Source organism: Episyrphus balteatus, chromosome 4, assembly GCF_945859705.1.
Source record: "Episyrphus balteatus chromosome 4, idEpiBalt1.1, whole genome shotgun sequence".
Lineage (NCBI taxonomy): Eukaryota > Metazoa > Arthropoda > Insecta > Diptera > Syrphidae > Episyrphus > Episyrphus balteatus.
The window spans coordinates 74,393,598-74,420,843 of NC_079137.1; the positions used below are offsets into that span (position 1 = coordinate 74,393,598).

The window sequence follows — 27,246 nt, forward strand, 5'->3', positions numbered from 1 at the left end:
TAAAAAATAAAAGACATTTTTCAAAGAACATACAAAAATTTTGTTTTTCTCAAATAAGAATAATTGCAAAAATTTTCCAATTTATTAATTTAAAATATAAAATTAAAATCATACCGACGAATAGGACATCAATATGAGTTCAAAAGACAAAGACAATCGTCTTAATAAAGTTCGTCAATTTTTTCGTTCGGTTGGTCGAAGTACCGGTGGTAAATCTATATTTTTTATTTCTATTAACAAAGGTTTTTAACTTTTTTTTAATAACAATCTTAATTTGAAAGGAAATGCAAGAGAAGAACGTGATTTAAGACCAGCTCTGGAATCTGAGTTGCGTCCAGAAACTCCTGTAGCTCAAAGATGTAAAACTCTCAAAGAATTAGGTGAAGATTTACGTTCAGAGAATTTAGATGAGGTAAAAAGTCTAATATTGAAAAAGTTGGTGTTGTTAAGAAGTTTCTATTCTTTCAGTCATCTGTTACTAAACTCTGGGATCTTACCAAGGATCTTATAGTGGATAATAAATCGACAGAACATCGTCAGACAACATTGACTTTCTACAAGATTCTTATTCAGACTCAGTATAGGAAGTTGACTCTTATGCGAGAGCATTTCTTTCTTGTTATTCAAGTGAGTTTTGGTTTAATAAAACGAAGTCAATAGAATAATTTTAATTTTATTTCAGAATCATGAAGTTCCTGAAGATTTGAAACATCGTCTCGAATTACTTATTGCATTGACTGAAAATGGCAAGGACATCACTCATTTTGAGGAGAAGGTAATAACAGTTTATTATAATTTCAGCGTTTGAACAGAGTATCTATGCCTTTAGTTTTTTTTTACAGTCATCAGCACTTAGGTCCAATTTATTCACACTCCATTAAATTTAAAGTCGCCATTAAAAAAGGGAAATTTTAAAATTTGTATGCGATTTGACAGTTTTATAATTTTTAATGGAGCCTTTAAAAATAATGGAGAGTGAATAAATTGGGCCTTAAAGGATTTTCCTAAAAAAGTATAGACTTTATACAAATACGATTCATGTCCCCCTAATTCCAATTATATGTTTTTAATTTTGCCTTTTTTACTAGCAGGAGGTAATATGTATTTTTTTTTTTTAATTAAATATTATTATATGGCTGACTACCAATTCATTGTGCATTACACTAAAGAATAAAATTTGTCTCTCTTGTGTTCGAAGTGAATCATGTAAAATATATTATCTTTTTGCTTTGCTACTTTTATAAGTATCGAACTCTCTGCACTGTCTTCAGTCTTCAAAATTGGTTTTAACAAATGTGATCATTTCAAAAAAGTAATGATTGTTTAACATAAAAGAAATGTACGTCATTATGATAGCATACATCGTTTTTAATATATTTTGGATAAAAGTACTTAAAATGAGTCTCGAACCTTACATTTCAATTTTAATTGTTTTTCGTCCAATTTTATATAACATTTTAAACTTAGTTTTCTTAGAAGTTTGTGAAGAAACCTTCTAAGTGTTGTACATCAATAAAAAGGTTAGAATCTCTACTTCATAAATCCGTTATTTGTTTTTGAATGTACTTTAAATTGATTGCTTAGAAAAAATAACAATTAATGGGAAGTAATTTGGACAACTTTAATTTTCAATTGTAGATTTCTCCTTTGCCGACGACTGCCAATGTCGTGTTATGAATGAATTGAGAATCTCATTTTACTCAAAATTAAGGAATAAAAATAAAATTTTGCGCATATTTGCGCCATTTTGATTTACGGTCAAAAATGTATAAAATAAAAATTTTCCAAAAATGTTTGCAAATCTTTTTTTTACTGTCATCTACAGGGTGTCTCAAAATTAATAAATCAAATGAAATATTCTGATAGGCTATTTAAAGGGCTCTTAAAATTTGGTAACTTGTTTATCCCAAATATTTACGGTTTTCGATTAAATGCACTTCTTGTGAAATTTCGAAAAATTCCTATTTTAAAACAGTATTTTGCTTCCGCTGTTCATAATTTATTTTTGTTTTTTTACAAATATGTCCCTAAAACAATAATTGACAATTAAGAGCAATTGACAAATAAAAAAAAATTATTTCGCTACAAATTAGTTTAAACAAAAGCCTATGTTTTTTATTGTTTTTTTTACTCTGAAAAACCTTGTTTTTTTGAATTCAAATTATAGTATCTTTCATCCTAACTTCAATTTCCGAATTTTGTATACTTTTTTTGAAAACATTGATAACTAGGCAAATTATAAAAATGATAAACCAGTTTCAAAATGTACAATTTATTTTTTAGGGTGTTGCTCTAAAATAAAAGTAAGAAATTGAGTTTCATTAAAACTGCTAACTAATTTGTAGCGATATGGCGAACAAAATAAATAATGTTTTGATTAAATAATTGGTTCTTATTTACCAATGTTTCCGTGAACGTTTGTGAAAACAACAATCAATTATGAACAGGGAAAGTAAAATACTGTTTCAAAGTAGGAATTTTTCGAAATTTCACAAGAAGTGCATTTAATCGAAAATGGTAAGAATTTGAGATATGTATTTTAAATTATTACTTTTGGGATCCCCTATAAAGGGAATTCCCAACAAGCTTGACCATCTGAACGGATTTCAAGTCCCATTTTCTGCCGCAAATCAAAATCTGCAGATTTGCAGATTTGATATTATTTAATTTCATCCCATTTTTTCAAATTATTATTTTTTTACGCTAATTTAATTCTTATCTCAAGCTTTTGTTTTATTTAAAAAGCCTTCTCTATATAAAATATAAATTATTTTCATATTCTATTTCGTTTTAATACTTTTTTCCTCTTCATCCCTTTTTTTTTTTGTTTAAGTTTTATAAAATACACAATAATTTTGGTTTTATTAAGAAAGTGGTTAATTTAGTCTCTACGTTTTTGGATACTTATCCCTTTCACATTTTTTCTTTCTTTTCTTACTTATAAAATAAATTCGTATGCTTCTTTTGAATTAATAATCTTTTAATTTTTGCTTTCTTATCAATATATTTGTATATATATATATAGGATAACTTCACTTATATTTAACACAAATTACAACGACTTAAAATATAATTTTGTATATGAATTAAGCCATTAATTGATGAATTTGAGCTTTTTTTCATAATTTCTGTTTTTGAAAATGTTATAATAAATACATACATCATTTTTTTAGTTCTGATTTTTATTCCATGTTGAAGCATATACATTGTAGTATATTTGTGCCAAATTTCAAACAAAAATATTAAGAAACAAAAAAGTTATGGAATTTTGAGATGATTTACATCGTTTGGTCCCATAGTGCACCGCCCCGCTTGCCCCAATGGTGTGTACGCCCCTGTTTACTAGTTAGTGCCTTTTTTGCCTTTTTACTTATCAGTGCCTTTTTTGTCTATGTTTGGCAATTTTGTTTGTTTTGTATGCTTTTTTTCAAGTATATTGCTTTTTTAAATCAAAAAATCTAAATTGCTATTATACCATAATAGCTTTAAAATATGGCTGTAACATAATCTTAAGAAAACAAATTTGGTTGAACTGAACACTAATGTGAAAAAGAAAGTATTGGAACATTGAGTAGGAACTTTACTTTTTTAAATTGAAATATAATACAATTTTTCTCAAGCATTAAAATAAATTTTTAAATTTTGTTCGACCTTGAAACCCAAACTTTCGAGAGCTTGTAAAATCAGGTAGTTTTGAGATACTGTTAATGTACATAATTTACTTTTATTTTTAAATCTTATTTTTTCCAACGATTGGGCAAGTATATTCCCCTTTTTAAGGAATATCAACGAAAATGAATAATTGAAAATTCACTACTGTTTTCAACATCAATCAGGAACTAAAATTAGTTGAACAAATAAATTATGTAATTAATGGCGACATCAACTCCAAACTTTACGAAAACATTGAAGTGAATAACTTCGACAGTTTTAAATTGGGTTAACTGGTTTCTGCTCAAGTAGAGAGGTCTTTCAGCTAATTTAAGACGCCTTTTAGAGACAATCGCAGGAGGCTGTTTGCGGAAAACTTTAAAAATAAGTTCTTTTTTTCATTTTATTTAATGTTGAACGTGATTCCGGGTTTCCACTTTTACTTAGGAGTCGACCTCCTAATTTCCTAGGATATCAATTCTTCTTCTTTTTTCTATTCGGCACTGTTATGATCTTCATGTCGAAGGGAACATAATCCCCCGCATCTGATTCACAGTTGTGATCCGAGTGTTGGGCGGCAAGCCTCAGGGTTTTGTATTGTTCCATTTCTGAGGCCAACTGAATGCGGGTGTTTTTGCAATCACAATCACAACATCACAAAACTAGTATTTTTCCCCTGAATACAATGGTGTAGTTTTGGTTGTAGCTTATAGCACAAGTTGAAGAATTCTCAACCTGAAACCTACTTTTGTACGGTTTCCCTCAGGAAAATTTTGACAGGACTACAAGCTACATCCACAGCTACATCATTGTATTAAGCCAATTAAATTTAGAAGGTCAAAGACCATTAAAAAATCTATGGAAAATCTTTCTGGTCAATAAATGATAGTATTATCAAGGAAAAATCAATCTTAAAAATGTTTTTTTTTTTGTTTTTTTTTTTCAATTTTTATTAGGTAATGTTTTCTAAAATAAAAGTATAGTTTTTCTACATAGTCTTAAATAAAAGCTTTTAATCTAAATAACGGCATTCCAAACTTAAAAAATCAAAAAATTTTTTCGGTAACTTTTTTTATTGAAAAATAGTCTATTTTTTCAAATTAAATTTATTTAGCTAAAAAAAATACTTGAAATAGGTAAAACATTATAACAAAATATTTTTTAATCAGGTTTTGTTAAAATTCAACCATTTTTGAAAAGGATAAAAATAAAATAACAAAAAATTGTATCTTTGCATTTTTCTCAATATTTTTGAGGTTTTATAAAAAACTTGTTTGAGTAAAAGTAGTAGCTCTTTTTTTTATCTACAACATTTCTGTTTAACTTTTTTCGATAAGAGGTGTACTTTTGAAAGAAATCGTAAATAACTGCGATTTTTGACGCCTACCCCACTTTTTCGCCCACACACCTCCTTTTCTCCAATTTGTTTGTGGGCAATTTATCTATCCCCTTTCATATACCATTTATCCTAGCAGCAAAAGTGCTAATAATTTGTTCAACTTTTTCCCTCTGAAATTAATTTCAACCCCGATTACTGGTGTTATTCAAGAGCTGCGACACTCAAATATGGGTGGAACCGTCCTTAAATTATCCGCTTTAAGTATAAATGCTCAAAAGACTCGTTTCTCAAAAGTTCATTAACAAAGGCCAAAAAAAGCTTCTTTCGGAAGATGACGAAAATCCTCACAAATTTTGACAGTATTCTGAAGCACTTTGAAATGAACATTTTCCACTGCTATATTTTTCGTTAGCTTTGCTTCACTTGAAAGAAATATCCGAGGTTCTTTCCTGTCTCTTATAAAAGCACAAAGATTATCGAACCTTTCGACGAGGTTCTCCGCGCCTCTCCTATTAAGACACTGTTTATTTTTCAATTTTACCAATAATTCGAGTGAACAGTTCCTTAAACCATTTCCTTGATTTAATGTGTGTGTTCACTCAAATAAAGAATTGCAAACTCCTGGCAGAATTTGAAATTCCCAATTTTTTCTTAAAAATACCTACGAGTCAATACAATTCTTCTTCTACAAAGTTTTGATTTTTTTTCTTTATGAATAAAATTCGGAGGCTTCTAATCGAGTGAGTAAGAAAGATTATGATGGCACGTATTTGCTTATAGTAAGAGTCGCGTAGAATTTTATGGATTTTATAAAAATTTTCGTTGAATTCTTTTTAGTAATTTAAAGAAAGTCAAAACTACTAAGCGATTCTATAGAGTTTTTCTTTTTATTTAGAGGCATAGAACTTTTTTTTTTAAATAAAACGAAACGAATTCAATGACCACTATTTTGATTTTATGAGCTTCAATAAATCGTTCTTGGTTTGTCAAAAAAAAGGTAGTCAGTCAGTTCAAAAGTAAATTTCTGAAGATGATTGGGTCGCTCTTGGCTCAACAAAATGATATTGTTTCTCGCGCTGTATGTTGCGCCTAATTGTTGTTACCATGTGTGTCATTCAAATAATCTACCATGACATGAGGAATTAAAGAATCAAAGACCGAGTTACTGAGAACGGTGTCGGATCGATAATTTCAGGTCTTCTGTCACATTCACGTTAACATCGGTGATGACTTCTTGCGTACTGACAATACGGGCTGAAGTCGGATGAATATTTTCCAAGGAGTTAATTTGGTCATGAATCGATCGACAGTATTGCTCACATGGGCGATAATGTCCTCTATAGTTTAAAGAACAGAGCGCGATTAAAAAAAAGTCTTCCATTTGTAAACACTGGGTTGGTGTAATTCTCTGCATGAAGCATGATGATTTACCAAAGTATACTGAAAAAAGTTCTACAAACTCACTAGTTTGACAGTTATTCCTATCGGAAGTTCTTTTGGTGATATGGCAGACACCTTTAATTTTGGCCCTTAAAAAAAATTTTGATTTCCTCTCTTAGAAATCACCTGGCTCAGCGTCTTTTTCAGCCGTTTTTTAGACAGTGCATTCTTACCTGTTTCTTAAAAGAAATGCGAACCCAATTTACATGCTGTGCAGATGCTTATCCAGTAGGTGTTCAAAATATAAGCCCAAAATATAAGCTATTTAAGCGAACCATATGAGCTCTTTTTTTCAATGAAATTTTTTATCAATTAAGCAAGTAAAAAAAAATTGTAAAAAGAGCCGCTTTAAAACTTATCTTGCGTTGTTATAGAAGGGTTGTCAAGATACAACCCATTAGACTTAGATAAAATTACATACCATAATTTTCCATTTTTAACTCCTCGGCAACTATACAAAACGAAATAAAGAAACTCAATGTCTGGCAAATTTTGCCTATGAACCTAGCTAGTATATTATATATTTGAATTTGGTCACCGTCACCTTTTTGATTGTTACATTTTTAAAAATAACATTTAACTAAGCAAATATTCGTGGAATTTTTCAAATCAATCAATCAATCAATTCCATTGAAAAAATAAAATTGATAACTATCATTTAATCTTTGTTTAAAAAAAAAATATAAGAATCGGAATTATGAATATAACAAAAATAACTATTACGATGTTGAGTTAGCATTTTAACTAATCACGGAAAATTATTATCAAATAAAAGTAATTGATTTTATGGTTTTTGTTTTTAAAGATAAATTAGGAAGATAGTTGTCAAGTTTCAAGGAACTAAACTCCTAAACTCTTAAAATACGTAAATGACTGATAAATAATAAACTGAAGAAGTAGAATGATATCAAATTTTATAATGATTTTAAATCCATTTTCAGATTGGAAAATTCATGCTCCAATGGCTTCCACAAATTGCCAATGGTCTTTTACTCTGCCAGTATCTCGATATGTTGGTTAATCTAATAAAATTCAATGCTGCTCATTTAGATAATGAAATTGTTGTTGGAATTGTTCAGTAAGTCAAGAAAACACCTTCTCATTTTATGTACAACATTTCTATTTTTTTTATTACTTAAAATAATTTAATTTATTTACAGAAATGCTTGTCAGTTAAGCTGTACCGTATCAGACGATGCTATTGGATTACAATGTTTAAATATTCTCGAATTAGTTTTATGCTACACAATATTTCCTAATGAAACATTGGCGCTATGTGTAATGACTCTATGCCGTACAGTTAATCATATTCCATATTGTCAAACATCTTGGAAGGTAAGTACAAAAAAAAATACTGATTTTAATGTCCAGGATCCAAACAAACCTTATCAACATCTTTTATGCATTCTTTTATTTCTTTGTCGAAATATTCACCCTCTGGACAAACTTGTACTGTTGGTACTTCTTGATTACACAAATAATATTTGTCACAATCTTCGTGTGGAACAGCACCCACAGTTACACCTTCACAGACATTACTAGTTTTTGTTGTAGTTTCTGGATCATTTGTAGATGGTTCTTCTGTGGGACCATCTGTTTCTTCAGTGGGGCTCTCTGTTTCTTCTGTAGGAGTTTCTGGTGCTTCCGTTGGAGTTTCTGTTTCTTCCGTAGGTGCTTCTGTTTCTTCTGTGGGAGTGTCTGTTGCTTCTGTGGGACCCTCTGTTTCTTCAGTGGGGCTCTCTGTTTCTTCTGTGGGAGTTTCCGTTTCTTTCGTAGGTGCTTCTGTTTCTTCTGTGGGCCTTTCCGTTACTTCTGTGGGAGTTTCTGGTGCTTCCGTTGGTCCTTCTGTTTCTTCTGTTGCTTCTGTGGGAGCCTCTGTTTCTTCAGTGGGACCCTCTGTTTCTTCTGAGGGAGTTTCCGTTGCTTCTGGTGCTTCCGTTGGTCCTTCTGTTTCTTCTGTTGCTTCTGTGGGAGCCTCAGTTTCTTCAGTAGGAGCCTCTGTTTCTACTGTGGGTGTTTCCGTTGCTTCTGGTGCTTCCGTTGGTCCTTCTGTTTCTTCTGTTGCTTCTGTAGGAGCCTCAGTTTCTTCAGTAGGAGCCTCTGTTTCTACTGTGGGTGTTTCCGGTTCTTCTGTGGGACCTTCTGTTTCTTCAGTGGGTCCCTCAGTTGCTTCTGTGGGTGTTTCGGTTTCTTCAGTAGATATTGTTGATTCATCTGTCGAAACTGAAGAGGATTCTGTTGATGGTTCTTCGGTTTCTGCAGATTCTTCTGTGGTTTCTGAATGATCATCTCCTGTAACTGGTTCCTCTGTCGTCGTTGGCTCTTCTGAAGTTGTTGTTTCTTCTGTCGGTGTTGATTCTTCTGTTGATGGTTGCGATTCTGTTATTGGTTCTTCAGTCGTTGTATTTTCTTCAGTTGTCGAATCCTCTGTTACTGAATCTGTAGTGGAAGTCAAATCTTCTGTTGTTGATTCAGGTACTTCTGTAGTTTCACTACTTGATTCCACTGTAGAACTATTCTCTTCTGTAGGTTCTGTGATTGTTTCCGCTGTACTAAATTCTTCTGTTGTATCAGAAGATACTTCAGTTGTTGCTGTTGATTCTAGATCACGGCATATTCCTTCTGTATCAGCAATGCAATATTCCAATTTACCAGAAAACATTTGTCCAGATGGACAATTTAATAAAACAGCTTGTCCTTGAGTGCAAAAATAAAATGAATAACATTCATTTGCTGGAAGAAAATGTCCATCATTTTCTGCTGAGCAAATTTGTGATTCTGTAGTTGTTTCTACATTTTCTGTTGTTGTTTCTACATTTTCAGTAGTTGTATCTTCTGGTTTTTCAGTTGTAGTTGATAAAATACATTTATTTTCTGTATCTATTTTACAATATCCTACTTTAGCATCAAAATACATTCCTCTAGGGCAGCTAAAACGATTCAGTTCTCCATTTATGCATAAGTTGTAGTTATGGCAACTACCTTCGATTGCCAAAAATACTCCTGCGGGATCCGAACATGAATTGCTACTGTTTTCGATTTTTATTGATTTTGAAAACCAATGAGGTAGCCAGAGCTAAAGGTTAAAATAAAATTATTATTAATCAATGATTTTTGTTTTATCATTTTTTTTTTTACTTTAAATCCATTAATTGCAGTAAATCCAGAAACAAGTAGAAAACACAGACCAATGTTTTGTAAATTCATTTTTAATTTAAATCCAACTATATTCACTTTGTCGACAGTAAAATTTTTATTAATGTCTTCTTCGTTCGATGGTCGTAGTCTTAACTAAAAGTTTATTGTACAAATAATAATTTATAACTCATAGTCATCCGGTTGCCCAAAAAAACTTACTGCTTTATCGAAAATTGATTTGATTTATCATTTCTTTTTTCGATTGTTTTACTTTTTTTTTTTTTTTGTTAACACGCCCAACCAAAAAGTGTTATCATTATCAGTAATAGAATTATCCGATGAGTTTAATTTACTTTGATGTTAATTGACAAACAAATTATCTTTTATAAATTAAAATTTTGCCAAAAAAAAACAATTAATTCTTTTACACTTGAAATATATTTATTTTTATTTTTGTTAAAAGGAAGATTTATGAATAAAGATAAAAAGTTTTATTATCTTTCTTATTTTTTTAAATAATTTAATTTCTTAGAAAAATTCACACAAACTTTATGTTAATGATTTTTTTTTTGCGTTTTTTATGAATGGGGTTTTAAAGATATTCTACTGCCATAATTGAGCAACCAATACAATTTTCTCTATCCTATTTTTTGCTGTCCTTAATAATTCCTATATTTGTTTTGATTTTTTTATATTCCAAAAAATTTGTCTCAACTCAAACACATCTATTTTGGTAGAAGATAAATCCATATCATGGAATTTTATAGCAATATAAATTGCGGAATTCGAAATAATCTGGGTACTCATTCCGTAATTTTCATAATGATTATTTATCACCTTTGCTCTCCTTAACTCAATCGCTATCATCTCATCTGTTATCATTACATACTTTGTGGTGCTTGATAAAGTACTATGTCATTGGTTTAATGAAGAGAAAAATAAAGTTGTATCTGGCCAAAATAATTGAAAAAGTTGCAGTTAGTAGTAAAATAATATATTTGATTTCGGAATATAAAGAAATCAGATTTAGATTTTTTTTACATAGTTCTTTCATCTTAAAAAACAAATTTTTGCTTATTTATACAATTTCTTTAAAATTAATAAGATTCATAAAAAAGGTTAATTTTGTTTATAAATTCATGCAGGAATATACATATTTAGTTATTGTCAAAACACAAACAAAACCATATTGTTTGGTGATAATCGAGTTACGGAATGACCCCCCGTAATTTTGACAAACCTCTGAAACTTGTTATTAGTTTCTATTTTCTATTTTTCGAATCTTATTCTTAAAAGAATGTTTTTTTTCCTAATGCCGTATTTTCAAAAGTGAAATTATGACCTTTGCCAAACAAGCCTCTACAGCCGAAACGGGTCCTAGCTGGTCTCCAATAAAGGAAACGAAGTTGTTTAAGTTCGCTCTCTTCTTGATAACCTCAATTAATGTAATGTCTTCCTGCACTACGCGTGACAGTTGCAATCGAAACTAGCTTCGTTGATGTTTTGACATTAATAGAATATCGTCGGCTCAGAGTGGAAACCTTCTAACTGCCACCTACTAACTCAACATACAAATTATTTCTAAAATTGATTAAAACATTTAGTAGTATGGAGTCTAAAGACTAAAATTATATTATTTTGAATTCAAAAAATTTCTATTAAGACTGTAAAAGTGCTGTTAGCTATTTTACACCCTAAGTCGACGTATGTTTTTCTATTCAGAATTTGTATTGAGTCTCAGTTTTTCATATGGCTTTTGTTAATCAAAATCACAATGTTTTCAGTCTTATGGTGTTTTCGTTTGGTAAAAAAATCAATTTATTTTTTTAACTAAATCTGCCAAAAAAATGTTGTTGCGACTACTTAATTGTAGTTGAACAGATCAAAAATTGTTTTTTGACAGATTTATGTAGATCAAAAAATAAATTGATTTTTTTATCAAACGAAAACATCATTAATAATATTTTTTAACCATAACCATAAAAAAGATCTATTGCTATGGGCCAAAAACTCGTTTTATCAATTAACCCTTTGCTCCCGGCAAAAAATACAAATATTTTGAAAAAAGTTTTCATATTTTCTAATTACACACTAAAATGAAAAAATAATGATTGTACTAGTAATAACATTGTATAAGGAATGTTTTGAGCTGAGAGTACAAAAGGAGAAGTCCATTTTTTAGTAAAAAAAAAAAACTATCAAAGTAATTAATAGGTGGTTTCATGCTGAAACCACTAGGAAGCAAAGGGTTAATACGTTTTGGTTTTATTAACTGAAAAGTAAAAGCCTCATCTTAGAAAACCATATTGGAACGGGCTTTAATTTAGTCGTACAATGATTTTGAACCCTTACAAATCATTTACCATACACATCACACATCTAATACATAAAAACGTAGTTAAAACACTTTTGATTGAAACTACTTTATTATGAAACTTGCTCTTGAAGCCTTGAATGTAACGATAAGTTTGTGGAATAGACTAGCATGTACAGTTAGTAAATGCAGGAAGCAGTATGCAAGAGAAGAGAGTTCAGTTGGTGGCCTCCAGGGTAACCTGTATTAAAATTTCTGTACTGTAAGAAATGACATTAAATTAAAAAGTCCATTTCAGTAAAGTATGTCCATTTCAGCATTCCAAAGGACGGAAATATTTTATTTGAAAATTATTAATATGTGCAATTGTTCATCTTGATTCGTCTTTTTTCCGATTAATAATAATTTTTGATTTTGATTTTTGAAACAGTTTATATTCAAGCTACTTATTTTTTATTAGTTCTGAATAAGTGTTCCTTATGTAGAACCGCTTGTGGTTTTATTCTAATATGATTCGTCTTCATTTAAATGGGTGTATCTAACAGTACGATGCCCTTAAAAGTTGTATTTTTGAGTTTATTCAAAACAATAAAGGGCGCTAAAAGCGATTAATCTTAACGCTTAACTTTAAAAAATAGTACAAAATTCTTTTCTTTGAAAAAAATTATCGTTTTAGCTATAATGAATGCGGTGAGGCTTTTCTGATGTTACAGAAAAAATGGTCAATTTATTGACTTTAAACTAAATCATCTCAGAAAACACCGTTAACTTAAAAAAAATCGCGTTTAACTTATGTCAGTCCTCCTTTTTGCTTCTTAACAATAACCTTCACTTTCATAAAGAAAATACAAAAATAATAATGATTTAAAAGTGAACTTTGGGTGAGGATTGAATATATCCTATTGTTACGGACTGTATGAACGTTTCTTGTTCTATTATATCGGAATTTCAGTGGAAAAAGTTTTAGCGTAGTATTTTCATAAATTCATCACCTAAGTACTAGCAGAACCAGGAATGCCCATAAGTAGCAGAGGCTAGATTTTTAACACTTATTTTTATTTATTTTTTTTTTATCCGTGCTAGTTTTTGACTTTATTTATAAAGTATTTAATTAACAGCGAATATTTTTCATTTTGCCATACTTCTTTTGGAACTAGAAAGCATTTAAGAAGTGATTTGCTTGAATTAAAATTAAAGCTTCAACAAATATGGGTATATTGCAAAACCTTTCCAAGCAATTTATAAGAACAAATTCGAGTAACTTAGTTTAAACAATATATTAAAAACAAGTTCGTAATTCTATTTTATAAGCGCGCCAACATACCCATAACCTTCTCAATAACTGAAAACGTAAATTCTCTTAACATTTTACATATAAAACATTTAGCAACACCACATTTAATTTGATAAATATTAAGACTTTATTTTTTTTTATCATTATTGATCTACCGCCAACTAAAACAAAATAAAAACAACAAAAAAAGAAAACAAAATTAGTTTAAAACAATTAAAAATATTTGGTATAATTTATTTTTCACATTCAAGCAAAACTCTACATAAACAGCTTTTCAGGTTCAAGTTGTCTTATATCATCATACCCACAATGACCCAACTTAAAGCCAGCAACTCGATTACCCAACTCGACAGCCTTTTCCAATGTCAACTTCATTCGATCTAATCCATAAATAACAGCTGCACAAAATGTATCTCCAGCTCCTAATGCATCAACAATTTCTCTCGGTGGACAAGGTTCAATGTGATGAAAGTCACCAGTTTCAGTCAAACAATATGCACCCTTCGAACCCCAGGTACAAATTATACCTCTCTTTCGATTTGGAAACAAATTTTGTACTTTTTCTACTGCTTCTCGGCCATTCTGCCAGCCCATAAATAAAGCCAATTCTTTTCCCAAAAAAACATAGTCACTTTGACTAGCTAATTCGAGGAGTTCTAATTTAAGTTTTTCCAATTCAACTGAGATTTTTATATTGGCATCATGATTTCGATTAAATTCATGAATCTTATCGATCATTTGTAAAGTCTCTTCGGGATTTCGACCTTCAAAATGTATCCAACTGTAATCAGAAAGATTAATTTTCTTAAAATGTTCGAATGTTAGAATTGGAAAGTTTGAATTGGAATGGATTATTGTTCGAGAGTCAGATTCTTGACTTAGTAGCACTGACGAAAATGGTGGATCTTGGGCGGTAATTGGACAATTGTCTATTCGAATTCCACGTTTTCGACAATCATCGTGTAGAAATCCAAAAGCTGGAGATTCACTCAACATTCCCAGGAATTCACAGTCTGTGTTAAGATTCCTCAAAACTGTGCAGTTGTTTGAGGCATTTCCACCTCGTTGCCAATAACCTTTGAGACACCTCCGATCAGTGTCTTCTTCTGGATATTTATTACAAACATGAACAATATCAAGTACGCACATTCCAACGCAAAGAATGCGACGTGAGTTATTATTATTAGTCTCAATCATTTTAAGATAAGATCGTTTATCTTAAAATTTGGATTAAAAAATTCGTCAATCAAATGAAAATTAATTAATCAGCACACAGTACACGAAGTACAAAGCTATGCACAACTCTATCAAGAATTTGGATCTTATTGTTAATATAATAAGAGAACAAATGTTCAATTAATATGAACTGTCAGTGGTTGTTGCACGAGTCTGGTACAAGCATGTGTTTGTGTTGGTTCGTTTGTCTTTGTACATTCAACAGAGTTTGATATGATACTGGTTTGGGGGAAGTAGTTGTTGGGCCGGTAATCTAATCAGTAATTTTTTTTGTGATTTGTTTTGAAGCTTAATTCGTTATTTTATTTGGCTTACACTTTGTGGGTTTTGTTTATGTTTATTTTGTTTTTTTTTTTTTTTTAAGTTTGTAGCGTTTCGTAATAGGGTGATAGAGAAGCTTTTTAACGTGATTTTGTTTTTTTGGATGAGGATTTTAAGATTTTCGTAACAATTCTTTTTATTATTTTATTAAAAAGATATTTTTAACAAAAATTTTAATCAGTTTAAAAATTATTTCATAGTAGATTTCTTTTTTATAAATAGGCAAAAACGTTGTTTTTTCACAATTTTTTCTAAAACCTAAAATTTATATTTTATACTAATTCATACAGCTAGGGTCTTAATTAATTTACCTTTCAATCGAAATAGAATAAAAATAAATTGCACGACTGGGGTCGCACGTACTTGCTCTTGTAGTTCAAAGTATCGTTATCTTAAATAGCTATTGGAAATTTAAGATTTTGTTTAGTGTCGAGAAAAGAAAATCAACAAAAAAAAATTGAAGTTAAAAAAATTAAAATTAAATTTTTTTTTCAAAAACTTAAAAAAAAAAAATTTTCAAAAACTTTTTTAATTTTTTTTTTTATTTTTGACACTTCAAAATTATGTCTGTAAATTTTGAATAAAATTAACTTATGCTTTGATGAAATATATGAACTTAAAAAATATGTTAATTTTTGAAAAACGGCAACGCCATATTTCCGTTCTCCGCATTTTTTGAGAAAAACTAAAAACGCAGTTTTGTAAGAATCAATGAGAGTATTACCTACACCATTTAATCAAAATCGTTAGAGCCGTTTTCCATAAAATTACAATACCTCGAAAAATTTATATGCGAGATATGCGTTAATAAGGAGATATTAAAAAAATAAAAAAAAAATGGGTATAGGGAATTACGTAAAAATCATGTGTACCAAGTTTCAAGCAAATCCGTCCATCCGTTTAGGCCCTAGCTCGATGTACAGATGGACGCAAAGACGCACAGACGCACAGACCGACGGACGGCATGTCGAAAATCACTTTTTTGATCTTCTCTATAATCGTAATGTCGGTTTTAATTAAAACCTCGAATTTTTTTTCTACACGAAACCAATACTTGCCCTATAGAGCAAGTAAAAAGCTGGAGGGTCATTCCTTAACCAACAAAGCAGAATCGTTAAAGTGGTAGTCCGCTTTTCCTTCACGTAAATCTATCATTATAGTCTCCTCAATGTTGTTTGAGAATCTTCAAAAAATATTTGAAATAATGTCTGATTCAATATATCTTTAGTCTTTTTACCTAGGTAAGAATTAATTGAATTTGTCAAAAAACTCGCTTATTTTGAATTAGCTTACGATTTAAAAAAAAAAATATTTTGCATTAAATTTTTTTATTGGTTTCAAATATTTTTTATTTGCAATTAAAATTTTTTTAATGCAGAAAATGTTTGGTGTGAAATTTTTTTTAGGCATTTTTTTGTTTTTTTTTTGCAATAGATCTTTTTTTTTTTAATTTGTAATCAAAAAATGATTTTTTATAACTCTGGAATGAAATACATACCTCAATATGACCAAGTAAAATAAATTGTCCCTTGGCACTTTGCAGACATTTCAACTCTATTTTTTTTTTTTTTTTTTAATATTTAGCACTAGCAATGTTATTGGTGATTCAAATGAATTCCTAATTTTTATAAAAAAAAAAAACAAAACCGACATCCATGGATTGAAACTGGGTTGTATGGTTTTTCTGATTGTTTCTATAGCCAGAAATACAAATACAAAAAGAATTATCAAAATTGGTTCACTTCAAGTCCAAAGTTATGAGGTAACAAACATAAACAAAAAAAAAATACAGACGAATTGAATACCTCTTCCTTTTTGGAAGTCAGTAAAAATATCAAAACTGTTTAGACGATATATCCTTGACGATTATTGACTTACATAAAGCAATCGCCAAAACGATGTAGTCCAATAAAAAGTGATTATCGATTTAAAGTTTTAAATGGATCAAGGCTATCGTCATAGCTATATCATCTGTTGATAATCGAATTACGACCCACCATATTTATTAAAACTTTTTACGGGAACTGCACGTCTAAAATCGAAAAAAGATCGCAAAGCCTAATAAAAGCAATTTTTTAAGAAAAAAAAAAAAAAGAAAACTACAATAAAACAAAAATAAAAATATGAAACGAAGGCAAAAAGCCTCCAATTTGAGAAAAAACTAATTATTTTTTTGTTGGTACCTATTCGATTTTTTTGTGTCAGCATCTTAAATTAAATCATTCATTAATTGTAAGCTCTCTTAGGGTTAATAAAAAATGAGCGAACCTAAATTAAAATCCGTTAAAACTTCAAAGGAAAATAAAAAGGTTGAATTTGTATAAGTGTAGTATAATTCCATTGACCGACAGTGTTTAACTTCTTTTAAACAAACTGTCAACGTCCATTTGACATCTTCTTTACTTTGGAACAGCATTATCTTGATCCATAAAACTTATCGGTTTTAAAAAAATTAAGTTTCCTTTTTTCAAAATTCATAAAACAAATAAAAATTAGCTTTCAATAAAAAAAAGTAAGTATACGCCTAGGTGAAGTTATTGGAAAGCACTCATGTAAAAATTAAAAAGCGAATCTTACAGCCAGGCTACGAAACAATATGTAATTTCAGTCATTTTCATACTCATCGAAGGGCACGGTATTGAATTTAAATCCCAAGTAGGTTAAATTTATAATCCAACATCAATGAAAGATCTACAAAGTTGTGATTTTATACTTTTCCAAAGTAACAAATCTACCATTTTCTTAAAAAAGAAGACCAAGTTAACTTTATGATCTTTATGATCTTAACCTTAAAGTGGAGTTACAATCGAATGTAGATTGTTGCGACCAAGCCAACTCTATATGCGAACTTCTAGTTACGAACGCCAATTTGTCATTCTCTACTCCACGGTTCCTCTCTGAGTGGGAAAACTTTTCGGGCTAGAACGTTGCTGTCCATGCTCTCCATCTCCACATGACTTAGTCATCTTAGTCAAGTTGTACGGTTCTCCCTTGGCCATTAATTGTTTGCTTCTCTCAATTTCCGTCCAAAAATTGTCTTTCAAAAGGTCAAGCTGAAATTAATTTAATTTATTTTTAATTTTTCTTGAATATTTGTATTATTTTTAGAATATGAAAAAACTGCTTGGAACAAATTTGGGTTACTCATCGTTGCTCATAATGTTCAACATTCTAAATGACAAAACATACTACAATGATCCCAATCTACTACGTGGAGCAGTTTTCCACATCAACATGGGTATATTTGGATCAACTCATACTTTGGTCTTTTCACCAATTTTCTCGACAACATCGTCCGTTTTGATGAGCTTTTTACATGTAAGTTGGCAATGTAAAGTTTAAAAACCAATAAAATTATCATCTTATTTGGATCAAAATACAGGCACTTGAAAGTAAAAAACTAATTGTCACCTACGAAGTAATTCTCAGCATTCGAAAAGTCGTAACCAAATACGGCGAGGATCTACCCGAAAGAATTTGGGATATTATTTGTGAAATCTTATCAGCAATTGCTGATAATATAATTTATTATGGTAAGTAAAGACACATACACAGTTCAAGTAAATACAATTTATATATACTTTTTTAATTTTAGAAAAAGAAGGTCTACGCAAAGATTTCACTTTGCAAGAAAATTTCCACGAAACCATCGATGTTATTGAAGAACTAATGCATGCTGACAAACTACTAGCCAATAAAGATCTAATTTATGATCTTATCGAACGTGTTTCCGAAAGTCGACCCGAAAGCTCTGTCCTCAATCTAATTGACTACCGATCCAAAAAGATCTCTGCGACGAAACCAGAATGGTTGACACTCCTCAATGACTTTGTTTGTCGATTCTATCGTATTCCAAATACAAATATTCGAGTTAAAACAATTCATTCGTTGATGCAAATTATGGACGCTAGTCGGGCGAGTTACGAAGAAGAAATACTCCAACGTGTGGTGATTCCTCAATTTGGTAATATTGCCAGTGAGCCAGATCTTATGATTAGAGTTGTTGTATGCAAGGCTCTGGTGCAATTTGCAACCGATTGTGAAACAAAAAGATGTGGTGAATTGATTGATATCATGGAAAAGGTATTGAATCGGCCATTTGAACAGTACGCTTTGGATGAGAGTGTTTGCAAGTCAGAGGGAGAAATTCAAGATGTTTCCACTGTGGTGGATGGGTTGATAAGGATTTTTATAGTCAAACTCTATCATTTGCCACCGAGTCATGCTATAAAGGTGTTTAATATTTTAATGAGCCATCTCGAGCAGCATTATCAAAAACCTAAAGTTTTTGAACATGTTAGTTTGGTTAGGAGTAAGGTAAAAATATTGTATCTAAATCAATTTTCAAAAAAAGTCAACTTCTTGTTTTTGACCTTTATTTAAGATATTTTCATGGATGTTGAAAGCACGAGCAAATGCTTCCTATCACATTGGCTATCCTGATCACGAAAGTGGAACCATACGATTTAGTCCCTACCTCGGAATTGAATCTAATCTCCCACATGGCGTTAGCGGCCATTCAGTCCAAGCTGGTCAAGAGCATGTGCCTGTAAATTTCGCAACAATCTCAATTCGCAGAGCATGCAAGATTATTGTGAAATGCATTGCGGAGGATAAAGGTGAGTCTGAAAAATAAACGGGGTCAAAATTCTGCTTTTCAAAATTCTGTTATTCAAAATTCTGCAAAAAATGTAAAAAGGGTAATAGTACAGGTAAAATATTACATAAAATCAACAAATAAAAAAAAAATTGGTACACTCATGAAACTTGGCAAAAAGTTTGCTTTTGGGATAAGAACCAAGGATAAAAAAGTCTATAAAAAAGTTGGATGAAAGAATGTTTATTCGCGGACAAGAGGGAGGAGAGGAGGGGTGAATGTCAAAAACATAGTGATAAAAATCGTATATATCATCACATGACACTTGTTTTTAATAAAGTCAATACAATTGCTCTAAAAAAAGTTATTGCCGATTAAAAACGAGGGTGCTTGTTTTTTGACTTCAACAGGTAAATATTATCGAAACCCTTGTGAAAAACAAGATCCATTGATCATATTCGGGATGAAGGTTTTAGATAAATCAGGGACAAAGGATTCATAAAATTTCTAAAAATATTTTTGGTTAAAGGGTGTTTTTTTGATGGGCTTAGTTATGTGTGAGAAAGGTATAGTAACAGCTGACATACATTTAATTCATTTTTTAAACTTGGTGAAAAAGTTTCGTGTATAAAAAGTCTACAAAATTATCTTGAGGGAAAGAGTGTTTTTTTTTTTAAGAAATGATGAAATTCGGAATTAATACCACAAAAACTGGTACAAAATTATTACACCAACCAAGAATCTAAGCAGTCTATAAAAATATTTTAGATGAAAAGGTGTTTTTTTCGGGAAATAAGGATAATCCGCTATAAATCAATGCTATAAAAGTAACCCTTACGAAATTTAATTAAAATGTTATTTTTCCCATGGGAATTACGAATAAAATAAATCTATACATTTTTTTTCATGTGAAAGGATATTTTCTTTAGGTGTAGAGCATAGCCGTAGCTAGGATTTCATTTCGGGGGGGGGGGGGTTAGCTCAGACCAAACAACATTTTTTTTTAGAAATCACAATACTTTGTATCAACTATATGTAACTGCAGTCGATTCTAAATCCCGCTAAATCAAATAGTCATTTGAACTGTGTAGAAGCGAAAAATTTGCCAATATCCTTTTTAAGTATTTTTTAGGAGAGGAATTCGTAGTTAAAAGTTTAAAAAAGCCCTGCTTACGGTAAACGAATTTTAAAATTTATTTATTTATTTATTCTACGATACAAAAAAATACAAAAAAAAATGGCCGAATATTCAGCGGCATCTCTAGTTTTGTAGGTACAAAGAGTGATAAGTTGGTTGGTATAAATTTTTTTTTAAGAAACTAATTTTAACCATTCTAAGGCTTTATAAAAAAAAAAATTATTTCGTACAATTTAATATATAAAACATTGAAAAATGGACTTTTTCTTGCACTGAAATTTTGTAGCAGAAAATTGACAGGTACATTCTATCTATTGAGTTCTAAATGAAATTAGCAATACTTAAAACCCAAAATTTTAAATAATCCAAGTTGTTTGACATGAGCTAATTACACTGGTCAACAAGGTTTTTGTTACAGAAACCAGGGTATACTTTTCTATAGGCTGAGCTCGAATCTGAAGTCAGAAAAATTCTATCACATAACGTTTTGGAGATATTCCCGTTAGAAAATCGAAAATGCTGATTTTTACCAGTTTTCAAAGTTATTTTTTAGCGTTTACTTATTTTTTTTAAATTAAATTTGTAACAGTTTCTAAAAGAATTGTGTCAAAATTTGAAAGCGACTGGTACAGAACTTTTCGATACCTATTTGCTATTAAAAGCAAATAAATATGAGATGTCCCAAACACTTTGATTTCAAGTTATGATTTTTTGAGGAAAAAAATAGATATTTAAAAGATTTAAACGGATTTAGAGAGACAAAACTTAATTCTTTTAGAAACTGTTACAAATTCAATTAAAAAAAAATAAGTAAACGCTAAAAAATAACCCTGAAAACTGGTAAAAAGCGGTATTTTCGATTTTCTAAGGGGAATATCTCAAAAACGAGATGTGATCGAATAAGTCCGTCTTTGGATTCGAGTTCGGCCACCGAAACCCTTTGAAAAAGCATAGTTTAGTCTCGGCACCAAAAACCCTGCATAAGTACTTGTGGTATTTAAAGGGTTCTTAAAAGAGCATTTTAAGGTGTTAACATAGTGCTTAAGGAAATGGTCAGAGATAAAAACTCTTTGTAATGGACCAAGCAATTTTTGTTTTCCTTTATGCAAACTTCATCGACAGCTTCTGCAACGATGCAAAATTGGTAGTGATTTTAAAGGATATTTTCATATAGGTAATCAAATCACTAAAATACAAAAACAAATCATTTAGTGCTGCACATATTAGACTTATATATGTTTATAATATAGGTATCTTTTGATTTTCTGAAAAAAAATTTCGGGGGAGGTTAAACACCCAAACCCCCCCCCCCCCTTAATACGGCTATGGTGTAGAGAAAATATGGGTTTATTGAAAGAGTGTGTAATACTGGAGTAATATTAGTGGTACCCTGTTGAAATTCAGCAATTATGCTACTTTTGAGATAAGAAATAAGAATCTAAAGTGTCTATACCCATTGTTTAATGGGTTTTTATTTTTAGTGAAAACAAAAAATTTGGGTCACCCTAATGGAATTCGGTAAAAACGTTGAATTTGGGATAGAAAGCAAGAATAAAGAGTTTTTATAAAACAATTTAGGTAGATGAAAGGGTTTTTTTCGAAGAGACAGTAAATTATGTAATTGGTCCTAAAAAACCTATTTTACCTGTACTACTACATATTATTAAATATTTTCGAAAAACAATTAAAAATTTTATTATTATTATCAAATAAAGATGAATAGGTATTGAATAAGAGAAGAATATTTTGTATCATACATCAGCATTTCTAATAAAAGCATATAGATGTTAGTTTGAAAAAAGTCAGTCTATGCATTTAAAAAAATATTTGCGACAGAAACAAAAAAAAACCTTTATTAAAGTATTTATCTAGAATTATTTTGTTCAAATATGTGCCCATGATTATGAAAGTGAACTAGGTCACTTTTTGCATTGTTTGAAGAAAAACTTACATAATAATTTTCTAATAACGATTTAATTGTATTTCTTTTTTGAAATCACTGAAGGACCATTAAAAAAGTTTATTTACTGCAATTTCGCTTTCAAATAAACTTTACTTAAATAATTATTTTTAGGTTAGATTTGATCGTTTTTTTTTTAGGAGTGACTTAGTCCACTTTCATAATTAAGGGCACATATAAATGCTGGCAAAATGTTTGACCAGTAGAATTTAAAACAAAAAACAGAATTTTGAAAGACAGAATAGAAAAAAAGCAGAATTTTTAAAAAAGCATAGGTACTTTAAAAACCAGAATTTTGAATCCAGAATTTCGACCCGCTCCCGAAATAAACAATTAAAAACAAACATTTTAATTCTTCTCTCGAGATAGATTACAATATATTCCAGTTGGTTGTCAAGGAATTGCCACAAATTCTTCAAAACAAAGCTCTCATCTTAGGCAATGACATGGAGGCCCTAGGTTCAGCCCTATGCAACGTCCTCCCCGATCCAAAATCTCCACCGCGAAGTTTTCACACAGCCAAACCATCTCTCGACGAATGCAATGCTTTGATTCTTCCAGCAATTGCTAGTCTAGTAATCTATCATCAGTTTCTATCATCCGATTTGAAACTCCGCATGATCGAAGCTGTCAAAGTGGTCATACGTTCAAATGCCAATGCACACATTTGCATCAACACACTATCCATAATGATTCTCGAGATGCCCGAGACTCTCTCCCGTCAACTAGCCGAAGTTCTTTTAGAAATAAGCAAGATGTCTCGCACAGCTAGTGTTGCCATTCCGGTGCTGGAATTTCTTTCAAGTTAAGCTATGATCCTGATTGTGTGATTGTGTTTCCTTTATATTAATATTGTTGTGTTGTACCCCATAGTACTTAGTCGTTTGCCCAACGACTTGTTTGCTAACTTTGTTCCCATGCACTATATGTACGTGTTTGCGGTGTCACTCAGTTACACCAAGCCGCATCCTTATGACCATTATACAGTTTCGCTGGCTCATCATGTCATGACTGGATGGTTGTTGAAATGCAAAATGAATATGAGGAAAAATTTCGTAATGTATATTATATCGGTAAGTAAAAGTTTCTTGTCTAATGACGAGCATTTTTATTGAATTTTTTTCTTCAGGGTCTCCAAACAGATGCCAATGTTCCAATCAAAGACATGACTATCCGCAATGAAGATTCATCTAGTCGCCAACGAAGTACAAGCTTGACAGAGCGTGTCAGTCGTAATCGTGACAGTGCCTTCGACATGAGTGACAATTTGAAGAGTATTCAAGGTGAACTAGCTGAGACCGTTATAGATTTCTTAGCTAGGCATACATTCTCTCCGTGTTCGACACTTCCAAAAAGGTAAGCACAACTTCAATGAGGGAACGGATTTTGATAGTTTAGTTTTATTCTAGATTACCAGCAATTGAATGCATGCTTAAAGATGGACCATCTCAGACTTGGTTAGTCGGACATAATCTTGTAACGATCACAACTAACGGTTGTCCATCGGCACCCAAATCGAATGGCTTGTGTGATCGTTGTTCATTATTAATGAACAAAAGTAATTCACCCTACGCTAAAAGTGAAGTAACAGGTACTCCAAGTTCTATTGCCGGAGGTCCTATATCACCGGAAATTCTTACAACCACTGGGCCAACTGTGGACACATCAACCAACGATGTCCAACCACTAAATCGTCGCTACACCAAAGCAAGTTTACAATACAGTAGTGGCACAGATTCGGGTACCTCAACAGATTTGACTTCTACTTCGACATCTTCTTCGTCACAACACCAGACTCACAGACAAACATCAAATAGTTCTTCTGTATCTCTAGAAGCACTATCTAGACGCGGCTCAAATCCCGAGCCCGAAAATCGTATCGAATCTTCAGCTCTAGGAAATTCATTGAACCAACTGAGTCATGCAAGTAGCGGAACAATGTCATCACAGCAGCCAACATGTGCCCGATCGTGTACTGGTTGGGCTGAAATCTATGTTCGACGTCCAACTGGAAATATATCGTGGATAATGCATATACAAAATCCCATAGCCAATGACTGCCTTGGCACTGATTTGCCTCTTAGCGATTTGACGTCATTATTCTTACCGACAATGCATGGTGGAGTTTTTGGGCCAGATTTTGTTGAAGAGGCTAAATTGCTATCGTCACCAGCACCTCCGATGCCACCAACACTCTCACCTCGTGAACCATTTGTTGATCAAGAGCAACGTCCACGTCGTTTGGATGCTGCTAAACTTGCTGTTGCAAGAGTTCGTGCTTTGCAGCGACAAGAAGAAGTTACATCAGCAATTTCAGCAACCAGTGGTCCCATTGATATACCCAAATCTTCTAAACGCGGAAAAGATCCTTCGGGAAGTTTAAGCGATGGCGAAGCGGACGAAGAAGGTGCTGCTTTTGAAGATGGTCGCAGTAGGGCTCGAAATCCAGTTCGAAGAGTCAATTCCAGTCCCGAAATGAGCTCGAGTTTAAGAAAACCAACTGGAAAAGATTTTAATATTCCCGCCGGACCGACAAATTTCAATCAGACCGATCAAGAGGAAGCAGCTAAAAAGAAGGTAGTTGTTGGTGGGGCTTATACGAAAGATATACGAGTTAGTTGTGAAGCTATTCCTGAAGAAATTGCCGGCTCAACACCACCCAGTCAAGCTGATTCGCTAAAAGATGAAGAGAAAGATAATGCAGGAAAGAAAAAACAAGAAACAAATACATTAGGGAAGGAACCAAGTCTTCCGCCAAAACAACACTCTGCCGATGATGTTACCAATCAAATGTCTACGAACCCAGTAACCGGTTCAGCTTCAGCGACAAATCTTAAAATTCCACTTGATGTTCAAAAAGTTAACACAAGTTCGAAACAATCGACAGCTCCACTTTCACCAAGATTATTAGCTAAAAATGCCGCTATTAAGGTTGCTTCATTTTCGTCGAATGTCGGTGGTGGTGGTGGTGGAGGTATGGGTGATTATGGCAACAATAATATGGATATGATACGAGGACGTTCCAAAACTATATCTGTTGTTCGAGAAGTCAATGGAAAGAGTCGAACTCCTTTGGCGCTGCCTTCGTTTGGTGCAGCAGCAAAGGCATCAATGAATTCAAAACTTGGAATCAGTCCAAGTTTTGTCTTCCTACAGCTTTTCCACAATGGTCAGTTGCAATCATCCGATCCACCACTTAAAGTTGGTTCAGACAATATGGCAACCATTACTTTGTTAGATTTGATTCCACCATTTGAAACGCATAAATTTGGTGTTCTTTATGTTGGACCCGGTCAGTGTAATAATGAAGTAGGAATTCTTAGAAATCGTTATGGTAGTGTTAGGTATGTAGAGTTTCTTAGAAGTATTGGAACTTTGGTCAGTCTTAAGGATGCCAAGGAGAATAATCTTTTTGTGAACATGGATACAAATGGTTCAGATGGTAATTTTACTTATATCTGGAAAGATGATGTTGTTCAAGTAAGTTGAAAAGAGATGTTAGTAAAGATGCAGTTAAATGTTTACTTTTTTTTTTAGATAACATTCCATGTGGCAACTCTAATGCCGAATCATGAAAATGATCCCAATTGCAATGAAAAAAAGAAACACATTGGCAATGATTATGTTAGTATTGTGTACAATGAAAGTGGTGAGGAATATAATTTAAATACCATCAAAGTAAGTTATAACCTGATTTGTCTTTATTTGGGTAGCAACAATAAACCGAGTTTTGTTTTTAGGGTCAATTTAATTATGCATGTGTTGTTGTTCAACCTCTGGAGCTTAACATGAATCGTGTGTTTGTTAAGGCTCGTCATGAGATTGCAAAGTTTGTTTGCCATCCAGAACCGAAAATTGTTTCCGATCGAAGTGCACCGCTATTAGCTCGTCAATTAGCTTTGCATGCTGATGTAAGTTTAAAAAAAAAGGTACAAAGGTATTTTAATTACTAAAGGAGTTTAATTTTAGCTGGCTTCACATGTATATCAAAGTATGAAGACCAAAAACCCCTACGCATCCAACTGGCTTGAACGACTTAGAAAGATTAAAAATCTTCGCACAAAAGTATGTTTCAAAATATAAATTCTTAAAATTTTATTATTAAATTCGTATTAACTTTTAGCTTTTGAATGAAACCAAACAAAAACGTGACGCTGGCAAGGATGAACACTCATCATGGTGGTGAGATGATGATTCCTAACAAAAAAAGCTGTTAACATTTTTTTTTAAATTTGTTTTTAGCTTCAATGTTTATAATTTTTTAATTAATTATTATTATTATTATTAAATTAAATTCATGCATGTTTTAATTTAACAAAAAAAAAAAGTTATTCAACTCAATAAAGTTACATCATATTTACAACATATATTTAATGAAGGTAAACAAAAAAAAACAAAGTTATTTCAAACAAATAATAATAGTTATTAAATTTGAATAGAATCTATATTTTGTCTTTTATAAATTCGATAAGAAATTATTGTTATTAGTTATACCTGGGGTCAAATCGTCGCATCCGTTCACGTAAACTCTAATGTACGAAAGACAATTACGTGATACATTAAACGGGCACAGCGATTGGGATGACAGCATACGTTAGCAAACCAAACGTAATTTTTGGTAGCATTTGCATCTGCATGCGTTGTATATGTATATAATTGTCTGATAAATTTGACTTCTTCCACTCCTATGTGAGGATGGCCGAGCGGTCTAAGGCATCAGACTCAAGGAGAAATTTTGCTTTCATAAAAGATATGGGAGCGTAAATTCACGTGGATGTTCAATAGAGTGGGTCAAAAAAACACTTTTTAGAATTTCAA

The 27,246-nt window shown here is 31.5% G+C and overlaps 2 protein-coding genes across 2 annotated transcripts; one reads left to right on the forward strand and one right to left on the reverse strand.

Moving 5' to 3' along the window:
- On the forward strand, positions 1 to 26,780 carry LOC129920009 (tuberin). Its single transcript, XM_056001160.1, has 18 exons — positions 1 to 209; positions 282 to 412; positions 469 to 627; positions 683 to 775; positions 7,372 to 7,508; positions 7,591 to 7,765; positions 17,842 to 18,051; positions 18,116 to 18,266; positions 18,329 to 19,050; positions 19,118 to 19,352; positions 22,798 to 23,232; positions 23,302 to 23,501; positions 23,558 to 23,784; positions 23,838 to 25,908; positions 25,966 to 26,106; positions 26,169 to 26,339; positions 26,398 to 26,493; positions 26,552 to 26,780. The coding sequence occupies exons 1-18, from the start codon at positions 134 to 136 to the stop codon at positions 26,612 to 26,614; spliced, it is 5,493 nt and encodes a 1,830-aa protein (XP_055857135.1). The 5' UTR covers positions 1 to 133; the 3' UTR covers positions 26,615 to 26,780.
- On the reverse strand, positions 13,373 to 14,553 carry LOC129919998 (ketohexokinase-like). Its single transcript, XM_056001148.1, has one exon. It carries the CDS (start codon positions 14,371 to 14,373, stop codon positions 13,435 to 13,437), a length of 939 nt encoding a protein of 312 aa, XP_055857123.1. The 5' UTR covers positions 14,374 to 14,553; the 3' UTR covers positions 13,373 to 13,434.
- Positions 26,781 to 27,246: the final 466 nt, after the last annotated feature.

Coding starts and splice junctions, on each gene's coding strand:
- LOC129920009 (XM_056001160.1), top strand. CDS start 134: ATGAGTTCAAAAGACAAAGACAATCGTCTTAATAAAGTTCGTCAATTT. Junction 210..281: donor GGTTGGTCGAAGTACCGGTG/GTAAATCTATAT, acceptor TTAATTTGAAAG/GAAATGCAAGAGAAGAACGT. Junction 413..468: donor GTTCAGAGAATTTAGATGAG/GTAAAAAGTCTA, acceptor CTATTCTTTCAG/TCATCTGTTACTAAACTCTG.
- LOC129919998 (XM_056001148.1), bottom strand. CDS start 14,373: ATGATTGAGACTAATAATAATAACTCACGTCGCATTCTTTGCGTTGGA.